Genomic DNA, 14,512 nt, shown 5'->3' with positions numbered 1-14,512 from the left:
TTAATGATCGCCAACAGACCATCAAACGCCCGACACGTCTTAGCTCCCGCCCACACAGGTATCACACCTGTCACATGACTTCTGACTGATTCATCGACTGATTGATTCATTTGGAAAACATGTCACCATGAACACGACACACTGTGTACATGTTACTACACACTGCAATAAACACTGTATGTGTTTTAATACACACGATACACCACATATCCAGCCTGAACATTTTACACATTTATTATGTTTTAGACATAGTCCTACTTTTTACATTTGTAAACAACACACTGTGATGTTTTTCTGATATTTGAGCCACATTCTGAGATATGTGACCCCAGCGTGACCCCGGCGTGACCTCGGTGTGACCCTGGCGTGACCTCGGCATGACTCCGTCATAACTCGGGTGTAAGCGAATGACACGCTTTGCTTACTTTGATGATTGCTCCCTGTCTCGAGTTCCTCACAGAATCCCGTTCGTCTTTTGAAAGTCTTTATTTCCTCCACTGAGCACAAACGTGAACGTGCTGCATCGGCCATCAAACACTCAGCTGATCGCGAACAATGTTAACGCCACAGCAGCCAAAAACCCTTTGACCCTCCGGGGTCAAAAAAGACGAAGTCAACAGGAACTTTCCTGCCTTTATCCCTGAACCTGCTGTCACAGTGACACCCAGTGTTCAAACAGAGAATTACACATCAACCCCTTAGTTAGTATTTTAGCACATATCCGCCCCCCCATACCACACTAAAACATTTTTACCATATTTTGGATGACAAACTATACTATCATGTTTTGGTATGAGCAACATACTATACTGTGTTATTTATTAAATTTACCAAATTTTTATTATTATTTATTTTGGTTTATTTCTTTAAAAAATTACAAATAACAGACCCGCCCTCTGTTCTTTGCTGCCTGTCTCGGGGGAGTGCCTGTTTTTTTTTAGGTGCAGCCTGAATGAAGAGTGCTCATTGATGGGTTGTTTTTTTGTCGTTTTGGGGAGATTTGGCTTCATTAACACATGTGGGTGGAGCCGGCGTTCCTGCAGAGGCGAGTGGTGGCTGAAGTTGTCATAAACTGTGCGCCGTTGTCTGTGTCTCCTCGGAGCAGGGCGGAGAAATGCAGGGCGCAACACTCTCACACTGAGGTGACGTGAAACGAGCGCTCCTGACTGTGTTATATTAACAGTCTCTAGTTGTGTTTTTGTTTACGCCGCGTGCCGTTTGGGATGTGGCGTTTGGCGTGTAGAGTTTGGTGGCGGGCAGGGCTCAACGCAGACAGCTGAGAGATGCAAGGAAGAGGAGATGCAAATGTAAAAATTTAACAATTTTAACTGAAAACTTGTGAAAAAAAACTCTGCAGACGTCGCCATCATCGGCATTTAATATAATACAAAAATGTGTTAGAGCAGCGCGCTCTTGGCGTACGACAGCAGACACAGTGATTGGTCAAATGATGCTCGTAGCTCCGCCCACCCCGCCTCCAGCCGTGAGGAGAGGCAGAGCAACGCTGCCATGGCAACCGAGTCCTGCGACAACAAGCGGAGATGGAGCTGAAAAACAAAAACAACAACTGATGACACAGGAAACGGAGGGACAATTTTTCACAATAAAAGACTGAAGAAGTCACCGAGCTAAGACTGCTGCGCTCTGATTGGCTGACCTTCAGGAAAAGCGCCAGGTAAGCATGAGCCAGGTCAAAGTCCCGCCCACTGGCCAACATGCTGTCAATCATGTGAATGAAGGCTAACAGAAGGCTGCTGGCCCCGCCCCCCTCTGATGACAAACAGGTGAGCTCCACAGAGAGCGCCGCCGGCCCACAATCCTTCAGGAGGCGCAGCGGGCGATCGACTGCAAGGAGAGAAAAATTAAACTCTTCTGGGTTATCAAAACATTTCACATAAGAACAATGTCTCTGTGTGCACGGCGTCTGTGTCTGAACGGTGTCTCTGTGTGAACGGTGTCTCTGTCTGAACGGTGTCTCTGTGTGAACGGTGTCTGTGTGGATGGTCTCTGTGTGAACGGTGTCTCTGTGTGAACGGTGTTTCTGTCTGAACGGTGTCTCTGCGTGAACGGTGTCTGTGTGGATGGTCTCTGTGTGAACTGTGTCTCTGTGTGAACGGTGTCTCTGTGTGAACGGTGTTTCTGTCTGAAAGGTGTCTCTGTGTGAACGGTGTCTCTGTGTGCACAGTGTCTCTGTGTGAACGGTGTTTCTGTCTGAATGGCGTCTCTGTGTGAACGGTGTCTCTGCGTGAACGGTGTCTCTGCGTGAACGGTGTCTCTGCGTGATCGGTGTCTCTGTGTGAACGGTGTCTCTGTGTGAACGGTGTCTCCGTGGAGGTGTGACTCACATGATCCGGACTGCAGAGCTGACTCCAGAGCGGAGCTGAACTCTGACCTCTGAGTCAACGAACCCCACGTCAAAACCTTCGACTAAAACAACAACATTGTTGTTATTAGAATTATTTTTGTTGTTGTTGTTTATATTTTCTGTGACGTCTCTGCAGATCTGAGGTCAGAGGTTAAGTCCAGGAAATGACCTCACGGTGACCTCAGACCTCAGCTAGAGGAAACAGGATTTTAGGATTAAAAACAGTCGTACCTGTGTTTCCTGTTGGGTTGCCGTTGGTGACGAGAATCGAGGTGTGAGACCAGGAACTGTTGGCAGGAAGAACGGAGCAGCAGCCGGAGCAGCAGGGGGCGCCACGGGCTTATTCCTCCTCTACAAACGACACACACACACACACACACACACACACACACACCTGATTCAACTCTGCTGTTAATTTAATTAGATACATTTTATTATTAATATACACATTTATACATTATAGTGTTTAAATATCAATCTTATGACTTATTTCTATCATTTAATAACTTGTAGTGTTTTTACATAAATTATATTGTTTTAAGATCATTTTATCAATTACATTGTTTATATATAAACAATATACATGATATTGTTTATGTTAAATACCTCAAAGAAATGTTATAGTTAATTTAAAAATGAGATTATTTTTAAATGAATTAAATCATATTCAACAGTTGCATATATGTCAGTGCTATAGGAGAATATCGTGACGTCTCACCTTGATGACGTCCAGGTGCAGCAGACTTTTCCATCGAGACCCAGGCAGCAGAGACAGAGTCACAAGCTCCGCCCCCAGCTGCTCAGCTGATTCGTAATCATCATCAGCCTCCCCTGAGGTCACTTCCTGTCCCGGCTCCTCCACCGTGACCCCTGGCAGCGTCTCCTCGACTGGTTGGTGGTCGGCCGGGAGGGGGCGGAGCCCCACAGGCCCGCAGAGACTCTTATTGGTCCTGGGGAGGAGAGCTGTACTGTGATTGGCTGCTAGAGGGATCAGCTGACCACATGTTTACAAACATACACAAAAAAAAACTGAATGCTGCGTTGTGATTGGTCAGAAAGAATCCAGAGAGGTGATTGGTTCTGACCAGAGGTAAACACCCAGACTGTCAACATGAGCCGTTGCCAGGAAGTCTCCAGTCGGTGACAGGGACACACCCACGGGCGCCATGGCAACCAGGAAACAGTCCACCAGACTGACCAGAGAGCAAGAAAATCATTAATAAAAAATCATTAATTATTAGTTAAATATTTATATACTGTTCTATAAACAGTATATGATATACTGTGTGTGTATATACATATATATTTATATATATGTATATATATATATATATATATATATATATATATATATATATATATAATATTATATAAAGCATATGATATGCTCTTCTATAAACATTATATTGTATACTGTATATACGGTATATCACATACTGTTATATACACTGTTCTATACATACAGTATATCATATACTATATATACAAAGTATGATATACTGCATAGCAGCGGATCGTTCCATTCTTACCATCCAGAGGGAAGATCCCAGGTACGAATGGTGCAGTCCATCGCCACGGTAACAAGCCAGCGGCCATCAGGGCTGAAAGTCTGACAAATTTTTTTAACATGAGTGGTGTTAGCACACTGTTAGCACGCTGTTAGAACTCTGTTAGCACCGTGTGAGCAGACTGTTAGCACTCTGTTAACACACTGTTAGCCGACTGTTAGCAATCAGTTAGTAAAATACTGCGGCCCTTACCTGCCCAAGGACTACTGATGGAAATTAGCTAGTAAGCTAAATCTGGTACAAAGCAACTTCTCTCTTCAGAGACCAACGTTATTCTGTACATTGTCCCTGATTTAAATAAACTTAATAAAATTTAAAAAAATAAAAAAGCCTGTTAGCACACTGATAGCGGTCTAGCTCATATTAAACACCATTAGCAGATTGATAGCTGAGGTAGCTTTCTAGACCCACCATGTCGTTGATTTTGCCGTGGTGACCCAAAAACTTCCTGACGACCCGTCTGGTTTCTATGTCGACCACTAGCAGCATGAAGTCATCCAGAGCTAATGCTAACATCCCGCTAACATATACAACAAACAGAACAGAAAGAGAACAAAACTGTTAGCTAGCTGTCTCTGTGTAACATTATGCTAACTGTTCGCTACCTTTCTCTGTAGAGGATCACGTTAACTGTAAGCATCATATTAGCTACCTGTTTGCTAACATGCTACTTGTCTCTGTAGAGAATCATGCTAGCTGTTAGCTACCTGTCTCTGTGTAGCATCATGCTAGCTGGTGCAGCATGTAGCTCCAGCTGCTCTTCCTGTTTCCTGCTCTTGCAGCGCCAGAACTTGAGCAGCCAATCAGAGCCTGCCGTCACTGTCAGCTGGTTCAGGGTATCCGTGGCAACCCCTCGTACCGCCCCGCCGTGAGCTGCAATGGAAGCGGACGGGGTTATTGACAGATGGACACACAAAATGGACCAATCGGGGACGAGATCAGGAGAACACACCTTTCTCGTTGTTGCCATAGCAACCGCGGTGCAGGCCAGACTGCAGGTTGTAAACGTCGACACGGCCACACGACGAACCAATCACAGCAAAGTTTCCACAGGAAGTGATGTCGACAGCCTGGGAAAAGAGACCGAATACTGGGTCAAATCCTAGAAACCCACTAAATGTCCGAAAATCCTACAAATGTCCTAAAATCTTAGGAACATGTCGGGTGCTCCTGCGAGAGGCCCCTGGCCCCTAACCCCTGGCCCCTGGCTCCAGGCCCCTGGCCCCTGTCCCCTGACTACTGACCACTGGCCCCTGGCCCCTGGCCCCTGGCCCCTGGCTCCAGGCCCCTGACCCCTGACCACTGGCCCCTGACCACTGGCCACTGGCCCCTGGCCCCTGACCACTGACCACTGACCACTGGCCCCAGGCCCCAGGCCCCTGGCCCCTGGCCCCTGGCCCCTGGCCCCTGGCCCCTGGCCCCTGGCCACTAACCCCTGGCCCCTGGCCCACTGTTATTTTGTCCCCAAACAAAGCAGGCCGAGTGTTTCTGGCTGAGAGCAACAAAGGTGTTGAAATACTGTTACCGTAGCGATGCCGTCTCTGTGACAGGCCGGCGGCTGAAGGTGATGGGCTCCCATGGTGCACCGCTGGTAGTTCCATGTGGTGGCCGCTAGGCGACCGCGGTGACACGCCACGATGCCGTCCCAGTCCGACTGGCGAGAAGCAGCTGCCAATCATCACACAGAGAACAGGCTTAAATGGGACGTTTTCTTTATGGAGTTCTGCATGTGATCAGTTTGTGAAAGAGCGCCCACCAGAGGAGAACGCTGTGATGGCGGGAAGACGTAGCTCCTCGTAGGACAACCCCTTCTTCTTCTTCTTCTCTTTCTTCTTGTTGATGGAGCCTGGACGTAACACGCACACAAACACAGATAATCACGTTACAGCCAGACTCCATTCAGTTGATCTGATTGGCTGTTGGCATGAAGTCAAACAGACAACACGAGCGATCACACGGCAGCTCTGAGCGAGCGCTCACACGCTCGCTCATCTCGAAAATCAGCGTTTTGTGAGCAGCGAGCGGCTGAACTGACCGTGACCCAGGTTCTTGTTGAGTCGCTCGTGGACGGTGGAGAAAGACTGCAGCGTCCCGTCCTGACCTGCAGGGGGCACAACGCACTGCTGTTTACGTTTCACTTATTTTAAAACAGGAAAACACGCTGAGAATGTCACCGCAGCGTTCACACACAACTTCACCGAAACATTTCCAGGACGTTCTCATGACGCTCTGAACCTTCGGGGCAGAGGAACTGAACTTCACCCGGCTGGAGTTTGTTTTTATTTTACTGCTCATTTTTAATTTTGGCTATTTTCGCAGATCAACATTAAAAGCTTAATTAAAATGTTTTATGAAACTATTAAGTTTTAAATTATTAGCAAAACATCCAACGTATGAGAACAAATCTGAACATTATTCACATGAATTACGTTCTGTGCAGAAGATGTTTTTTTACCAGCACTGAGGATGTTTTTCCCGTCGTTACCATGGTGACGGATTGTGGTGGGTGGGGCACTGTGGCCCTGACGACTCCGCAACAATCTGGCTCCGCCCCCCTCCTGGTCAAATATCCACACCTGAAAAAAAAGTAATAAATATTATTTATTATTGTCAGTAGAGGCACCAAGAGATGAAAAATAACACTTCAAAGATTTATTTAATAAAAATAAATCAAAATAACAAAACAGTTTTAAATTTAGTGATGACTTTAGTTCATTTCATCTCGTCTTCTTGCCGTTTTACCTTGATGGCGTTGTCGGCTCCATTGGTGACCAAAAGAGGCTCTCCATGCAGGAAGGTTGCCGCGGCGATGGCTGTGCTATGGGCGTGTCTCTGCTGAGTGACCAGCTGACGGCGTTCCAGATCCCAAAATGCAATGTGGCCCTGAGGACTGCCGGACGCCACGATAGGGGGACCATCTGATAAAGAAACGATATTTCATATTCTGTTTCGAATAAATTAACTCAAAGCGTTCCTTGATGCTGACGACCTGCTGCTGTTCGCTCGCTGCAGCGTTCACACACACGCTCAGTTTCTTTAAAACCAAAAAAATTAATTTGTTTTCTTCTTTAAACATTTTTGCCAGTTTGAAAGAAAACATTTGCGATTTTTTTCCTTTTGGAAATTATTTTTTTAAGAAAAAATTTTGGCTTTTTTTTGTTTTTGCTGATTATTTAATAATACACTTTTTTTCTCTTCCATTACAAATTTTTACCATTTGTGGAAGAAAACATGCCTTCCACACCAGGCCCAGGGCTTCAAAGGCGTGTTTACTTTAAAACTCACCCAAAATTACACCATTTATCAGAAACTGTGAAAAAAAGAAATTATTGTTGGAGTTTCTAAATAACAACGTTCACTGAACACATCGTGTGTTCTGACACACGTTTGTGAAGAAAATCCCGTTACTTTACCAAAAAGTACACTCAGTTTTCTAAAGGTTTCCAGGCCTGGAAATTGCTATTTGTAAATTCCATGTCTTTTGCAGGTTTTTCATGACTGTGTGAACGCTGACGCAGTAACTCTGCACACAGAAACACTCTGACAGTAAAAGATTTAATGTTCTGTATTTAATGAAGTGAATAAAGTGTTTCTGTACGCAGACGACGTGCTGCTCTCACTCACAGTTACACTGAAACTCTGACCGTGAGAGGCGTCATGTTTCGGACTCTGAACGCCTTCAGAAACACAGAAACGCTCCAAACTCGGCAGAAACAAAACAAACACATCGGTCCACATATTTGAGACGAGACCGGGACGGACGAAGCACAGAGACGCGTGAATAAAAGCACGAATAAGCGATCAGAAACTGTCTCACAGGGCACCTTTACCTGTTCTGAAAGTCAGCGAGCTGATTGGTCCCCAGTCCTGCGTGAAGCTCATCAGCGTCTCGTCCAATCGGATGTTGTGAATGATGATGCGTCCCGCCGCCGTGCCGACGCCGACCACGTCCACCGCGGGACTCTGGGGAATAAAGTTGTTTTTTTTAACAATTACAAAAATATGTTAAGAATTAGTTTCCTTTCATTATGTTTTTAATGTTTTACAATGAAATTCATTTCTTATATTTTTTAAATACTTTCAGATATAAAAACTTTTCAATATTAAATCTGAGTAAAAAAACATTTTTAAACTTTAAAACCAAAAAAACGAAGAAAAGAAAAGTGTGAAGCCGACCTGCTGCAGGACGGAGACCCGAGACGCCCAGCCACGAAACGAGAACAGCAGCTTACTGAAGACACAGAGACACAAAGACACAGAGACACAGAGACACAGAGACAGAGAGACACAAAGACACAGAGACACAGAGACACAGAGACAGAGAGACACAAAGACACAGAGTCACTAGCCTGGTTTAAGTCATACTTATCAGATCGTTCCCAATTTGTTCACATCAATGATCAATCCTCCGCACATACAAAGGTCTGCTTTGGAGTGCCACAAGGTTCGGTGCTTGGACCAATCCTTTTCACTTTATATATGCTTCCTCTAGGCAACATAATTAGAAAACATTCCTTAAATTTCCATTGTTATGCTGATGATACGCAATTATATCTATCTATGAAACCAGATGAAACTGATCAGCTATCTAGACTTCAAACATGTCTTAAGGATGTAAAAGCCTGGATGAGCCGTAATTTCCTGATGTTGAATTCAGACAAAACTGAAGTTATTGTTCTTGGCCCAAAACACCTCAGAAGCTCCTTTTCCAACAATGTAATTTCTCTAGGTGGCATTACCTTGGCCTCTAGCACAACTGTAAGGAACCTCGGAGTTTTATTTGACCAGGATTTATCCTTTGCCTCCCATATAAAACAAACTTCAAGGACGGCTTTCTTTCACTTGCGTAACATCGCAAAAATTAGACATATCCTATCCCAAACAGATGCTGAAAAATTAGTACATGCATTTGTCACCTCTAGGCTGGATTACTGTAATTCCCTATTATTTGGTTGCCCCAACAAATCTCTTAGGTCTCTCCAGCTGGTGCAGAACGCTGCTGCTCGTGTTTTAACGGGAAGCAAGAAAAGGGATCATATTTCTCCTGTTTTAGCTTCTTTGCACTGGCTCCCTGTGAAATCCAGGATTGAATTTAAAATCCTCCTCCTTACTTACAAAGCTCTAAATGTTCAGGCTCCGTCTTATCTGTCACAGCTCATAGTTCCTTACCAACCCTCAAGATCACTGCGCTCTGAAAACGCAGGGTTACTTGTGGTTCCCAAAATTTCCAAAAGTAGGTTAGGAACCAGAGCCTTCAGCTACCACGCTCCTCTCCTATGGAACCATCTTCCATTTTCGGTCAGGGAGGCAGACACCGTTTCAACTTTTAAGGGTAGACTTAAGACCTTCCTCTTTGATAAAGCTTATAATTAGGGCTGGCTCAGGCTGCCTGGACCAGCCCATAGTTAGGCTGACATAGGTTTAACCTGCCGGGGGACTTCCTCTGTCGCTGAGCTCCTTTCCTTCTCTCTATGCCGCCATCAGAAATCATGCATGTCTGTTTACTGCATTGCCATGTGCAAGCTTAGCTTAGCTCTGTGATAGCCATGTGGTACTCTCACTACCTGGGGCTCGCGATTACAGAGCCTGGGTCTGTTGAACTGCACTACGCTAATCCTGCTGCCTCTCGGGAGCGTTCCTGCTCCCTTGTTTCCTAGTTTCCCTGGATCCTGGCCGTAACCTTGACTGTGCCTGACCGTGGTGATAGCTGTGCTGATGCCGCGACCCTGCCTTTGGTTGTGCTCGTGCTGTGGCTGTACTGACTCTGTGCCCCCCCGCTCGCCCTGATCGTGGTCTGGTCCTGGTTGCGCCGATGCTGTGATCCTGCCTTTGGACACCTCCCTTTCAACATATGCATGAGACTGTTATCATCTCTCTCAACATCATCATAGAGAGCAATTACTAATTCCACACCTGCCATTACTGTAATATGACATGCATCTGTTTCTATTATTGCTGTGCCTCCCCCCCTCCCCCTCTCTCTTTCCTTTTTTGCCATGATTGTATTTCATTTGTTATTTACGACATCTATTGCTCGTCTGTGGAAGAGGGATCCCTCACTATCCTCTACCGCTCTTCCTGAGGTTTCTTCCGTTATTTTTCCCCGTTACAGGGGTTCTTTTTGGGGAGTTTTTCCTCGGGTGATGTGAGGGTCTGAGGGCAGAGTGATGTCGTACACTGTAAAGCCCTCTGAGGCAAACCATGTTTTGTGATAATGGGCTATATAAATAAAACTGACTTTGACTTTTGACACAGAGACACTGTGACTCAGTCTGTCAGTGAACACACTCACACACACACACACACACAGTCACATACACACACACACACTCACACACACACATAGTCACATACACACACACACACTCACACACACACACACACACACACACACACACACACACACACACACACACACACACACACACACACACACACACACACACACACACACACACACTCACACACACACTCACACACACACACACACACACTCACACACACACACACACACACACACACACACACACACACAGTCACATACACACACACACACACACACACACACACACACACACACACAGTCACATACACACACACACACACTCACACACACACACACACTCACCTGGTCTTGATGTTCCAGAGCTGCAGTGCACCCTGGGAGCTCCCCAGCAGCACCTTGTTCAGGTAGGTGCTCGGATGCATCATGGCCGACACGTCGAAGGAGGCGGGGTCAAACTGCAGCCGCAGGTAGACGTCTGAGAGAGAGAGAGAGGCATGATGGGTAACAGGACAGGTAACATGAAGACACGGTGTGTGAAGCTCCGCCCCCTCACCCCCTCCCTGCACGTCCCAAACGATGACATCACCGCCACTGTCGGCCGAGATCAGCTGATCGCCCAGAGGAAGCAGCAGCCGCACTTCCTGTTTGTGTCCATGGTAACGCATCACCACCTGCAGGAAGAGCCAGCAGCGTTTGTATTTTGGCGATTTTTAACGGAAACATGTTTTCTGTCTTTAACGCATTTTTTCAGAAAAAGAGATTTTTAAAGAAAACTTTTTAGTATGTTTTGCCAATTTTAAAGGAAAAAAGATTTAAATTCCTGTTTTTGTTCATTTTTAAAGGTAAAAAAGTTCTTTTTGGTTTTCTCTGAAACTCTCGGCAGAAACAAAAAAAACCTTAAAAACCATCTTTTTTTAAAGACTCCGTGAGCGCACGTTTGTTTCAGATTTTCGGTCAGCTTTCTCTCATTTTTCCTCTCATTTCTCTGCTTTTTATGCTGAAAGTAAAAATATCAGAAACATTTTAAAACAAATTAATATTAATGTAGAAATTGTTTTCTCACCTCTTTGTTACGCGCGAAGGCGCAGATGAGGCGTCCTGCGGCGGCGAACACCAACATCCTGTCTGCTGCTACACAGCTGATGTCATCTGGCAGGCTGTTACCTTGGCAACCAAAGACACATTATGTCACCACACAGCAGCCAATCAGAGAGCAGAACTTTTATCATCATCATCATCATCATCATCATCAGAGGAATTATTTATAAAAAGGTTTAAAATGAACTCACTGACGGCAACGATCCCCAACCGGTTCACCTGAAACACATCAATACATCGATACGCTGATCAATACATCGATACGCTGATCAATACATCGATACGCTGATCATTATACAGTATATACATATATACAGTATTTAATTGTGGTCTTTACTTGATCATTGATCAGGTCTTGACGTTGTGTGTTCGTGGAGCTCTGTGATTGGCTATTGAACACGATGATGTCATAGGTGGGTAATGACATAGAAAAACAAGCGGAAAAAAACAACAATTCGGGGCCGATGTCGATAATTAGTCGTCGGACCGGGCGATATGGAAAAAAGTCTGATCACGATACTTTTTTCATATCAGTTGATATCAATATTTATCTCGATAAACATCAAATCAGCATTTCTGTGGAGCTTAAAGGTTCCTTTGACTCCTCAGTGAGATATGAAGATATCAGAACCAGCGATCACGATAACGATTATTTCAACAGATAAACCGATAAACACGATAACGATTATTTCAACAGATAAACCGATAAACACGATAACGATTATTTCAACAGATAAACCGATAAACACGATAACGATTATTTCAACAGATAAACCGATAAACACGATAACGATTATTTCAACAGATAAACCGATAAACACGATAACAATTATTTCAACAGATAAACTGATAAACCGATAACTCAGCTCCTCAGATACCGATAACCGTAACTTCTTTTGTGTTTTTCATCACCTGAGGGTTTGTGTGTGTGTTTGGGTCTGTGTGAATGTGTGTGTGTGTGTGAGTGTGTGTGTGTGTATGTGTGTGTCTGAGTGAGTGAGTGTGTGTGTGTGTGTGTGTGAATGTGTGTGTGTGTATGTTTGTGTTTGTATGTGTGTGTGTGTGTGTGTTTGTGAGTGTGTGTGTGTGAGTGTGTGTGTGTGTGTGTATGTGTGTGTCTGAGTGAGTGAGTGTGTGTGAGTGTGTGTGTGTGTGTGTGTGTCTGTGTGTGAGTGTGTGTGTGTGTATGTGTGTTTGGGTCTGTGTGAATGTGTGTGTGTGTGTGTGTGTGTGTGTGTGTGTGTGTGTGTGTGTGTGTGAGTGAGTGAGTGTGTGTGTGTGTGTGTGTGTGTGTGTGAATGTGTGTGTGTGTATGTTTGTGTTTGTATGTGTGTGTGTGTGTTTGTGAGTGTGTGTGTCTGAGTGTGTGTGTGTGTGTGTGTGTGTGTGTCTGAGTGAGTGTGTGTGTGTGTGTGTGTGTGTGTGTGTGTGTGTGTGTGTGTGTGTGTGTGTGTGTGTGTGTGTGTTTGGGTCTGTGTGAATGTGTGTGTGTGTGTGTGTGTGTGTGTGTGTGTGTGTGTGTGAGTGTGTGTGTGTGTGTGGAGTGTGAGTGTGTGTGTCTGTGTGTGTGTGTGTGAGTGTGTGTGTGTGTCTGAGTGAGTGAGTGTGTGTGTGTCTGTGTGTGTGTGTGTGTGTGTGTGTGTGTGTGTGTGTGTGTGAGTGTGTGTGTGTGTGTGTGTGAGTGTGTGTGTGTGTCTGGTGGTGGTGTGAGTGTGTCTGTGTGAGTGTGTGTGTGTGTGTGTGTGTTTGTGTGTGTGTGTGTGTGTGTGTGTGTGTGTGTGTGTGTGTGTGTGTGTGTGTGTGTGTGTGAGTGTGTGTGTGTGTGTGTGTGTGTTTGGGTCTGTGTGAATGTGTGTGTGTGTGTGTGTGTGTGTGTGTGTGTAAAGCAGGTAAATCTTCTTACGTTGTACGTGTGGAAACTTTTACCGGCTGACGTCAGCAGGTAGAACTCCCGGTGCTTCTTGTGGTACCGGAGCGCGTGCGGCACGTGGTTCGAGTAGAGACCCAGAACCCGGAACCCGGAGAACAGAGAGCTGCCGCCCGAAGACATCCTCGGACCCGAACCGAGACCCGGGACACAGAGACCGGAACACACCGGAGACACGGACCGAAGACACGGACCGGAGACACGGACCGAAGACACGGACCGAGCTGCACCGGGAAAAACAAAACACGTGCACGAGCCTCGACGAACTGAGGCCGACTGGAAACAAACAACACCGACAGGAAGGTTCCGCTTTGAGGAAAAACGGTTCCGGGAGATTAAAAAAACAAAGAATTCACAAAAATCCCAAAATAACATGAATTCAGATTAAAAAACAACGTTTTTCAGGAATAGGCATCGGACTTCAAATGTCTGGATTTTCTGTTTACCAAGTTTGTTTTTATTTTTCTCTTTGAAAAGTTTTGGATTTGTTTTTTTTTGTAACGAATTGTTGTTTCCTTTAAAAAAAATGATTGGCTTTTTAAATCTATAATTTCTGTGTGTGGAGCAGACGGGGGACTGGATTTGTTTTTTATCTATTTATTTTTGGGGTTTTTTTCTCTTTTCTTTTGCTTTGAAAAACTTTGTATATTTTTTCTAGTGTATCACTGTAGCAATTCTGTTGGTCATTTAAATGAATGTTGATTTTTTTTATTTTTTACTCTAAAATGTTTAAATGTGGTGATTCTTTATACTTAAAAAATGGTGATTTTTAATAAAACATGTCCTCCAAACACATTTCCTATAAAAAAAATCCCAAATGACTAAATTAATCAGCCAGAAATTGTAGGAACAGAAATTATCTTTGGATTTTTAAATTTCTGACAGTGATTGAACACATCATATTGGATGAACACTTCTGTCAGAAAAATAAAATAATAATAATTAAAAATAAATGTGAGCTTAAATATATAAGTAATATGTAAGTACAGAAACCCAAACTGGAAAATAATACATTAAGATTTTAATCATTTAAAAATAAATATAAAAGTAATTCATACAAATAATTTCAAATCAACAATGAAAAAAAAAGAAATACAAGTTGAAAAGAAAATAAAAATAAAAATTTTATTAATTAATCAAATGAAAAGAATAAAAATAATCTATTAAGTCAAAACTTGATTTACAGAAAAACGAGCGTGAAAAAATCAAATCTGTGAAATATTTTACTGTGGATTTTTCAAAATGTAAAATAAGTTTTGGTGAAATGC

At 44.1% G+C, this 14,512-nt stretch overlaps 1 protein-coding gene across 1 annotated transcript; it reads right to left on the bottom strand.

Moving 5' to 3' along the window:
- Positions 1-218: 218 nt before the first annotated feature.
- On the bottom strand, positions 219-13,533 carry wdr36 (WD repeat domain 36). The gene is made up of 22 exons (XM_088070990.1): positions 13,221-13,533; positions 11,509-11,536; positions 11,283-11,383; positions 10,773-10,890; positions 10,562-10,694; positions 8,110-8,164; positions 7,764-7,896; positions 6,676-6,851; positions 6,389-6,509; positions 5,969-6,034; positions 5,690-5,779; positions 5,459-5,601; positions 4,886-5,003; positions 4,641-4,806; positions 4,345-4,453; positions 3,895-3,974; positions 3,451-3,558; positions 3,084-3,315; positions 2,597-2,716; positions 2,346-2,427; positions 1,658-1,845; positions 219-1,547 (listed from the first exon to the last, which is right to left on the bottom strand). Exons 1-22 carry the CDS (start codon positions 13,365-13,367, stop codon positions 1,398-1,400), a joined length of 2,664 nt encoding a protein of 887 aa, XP_087927116.1. The 5' UTR covers positions 13,368-13,533; the 3' UTR covers positions 219-1,397.
- Positions 13,534-14,512: the final 979 nt, after the last annotated feature.

Source organism: Plectropomus leopardus, chromosome 20 (genome assembly GCF_026936395.1).
Source record: "Plectropomus leopardus strain MGB_pleo_1.0 chromosome 20, ASM2693639v1, whole genome shotgun sequence".
NCBI classification, from domain to species: Eukaryota; Metazoa; Chordata; class Actinopteri; order Perciformes; family Serranidae; genus Plectropomus; species Plectropomus leopardus.
This window is presented reverse-complemented; position numbering and strand designations above follow the sequence as displayed.

What these genes read in the sequence shown, in the direction of transcription:
- wdr36 (XM_088070990.1), bottom strand. Translation starts at nt 13,367, where the DNA reads ATGTCTTCGGGCGGCAGCTCTCTGTTCTCCGGGTTCCGGGTTCTGGGT. An exon ending in TTGGGACGTGCAGGGAGGGG is followed by an intron (nt 10,695 to 10,772) that starts GTGAGGGGGCGG and finishes TCTCTCTCTCAG; the next exon opens with ACGTCTACCTGCGGCTGCAG. An exon ending in TGGGATCTTCCCTCTGGATG is followed by an intron (nt 3,559 to 3,894) that starts GTAAGAATGGAA and finishes CTCTCTGGTCAG; the next exon opens with TCTGGTGGACTGTTTCCTGG.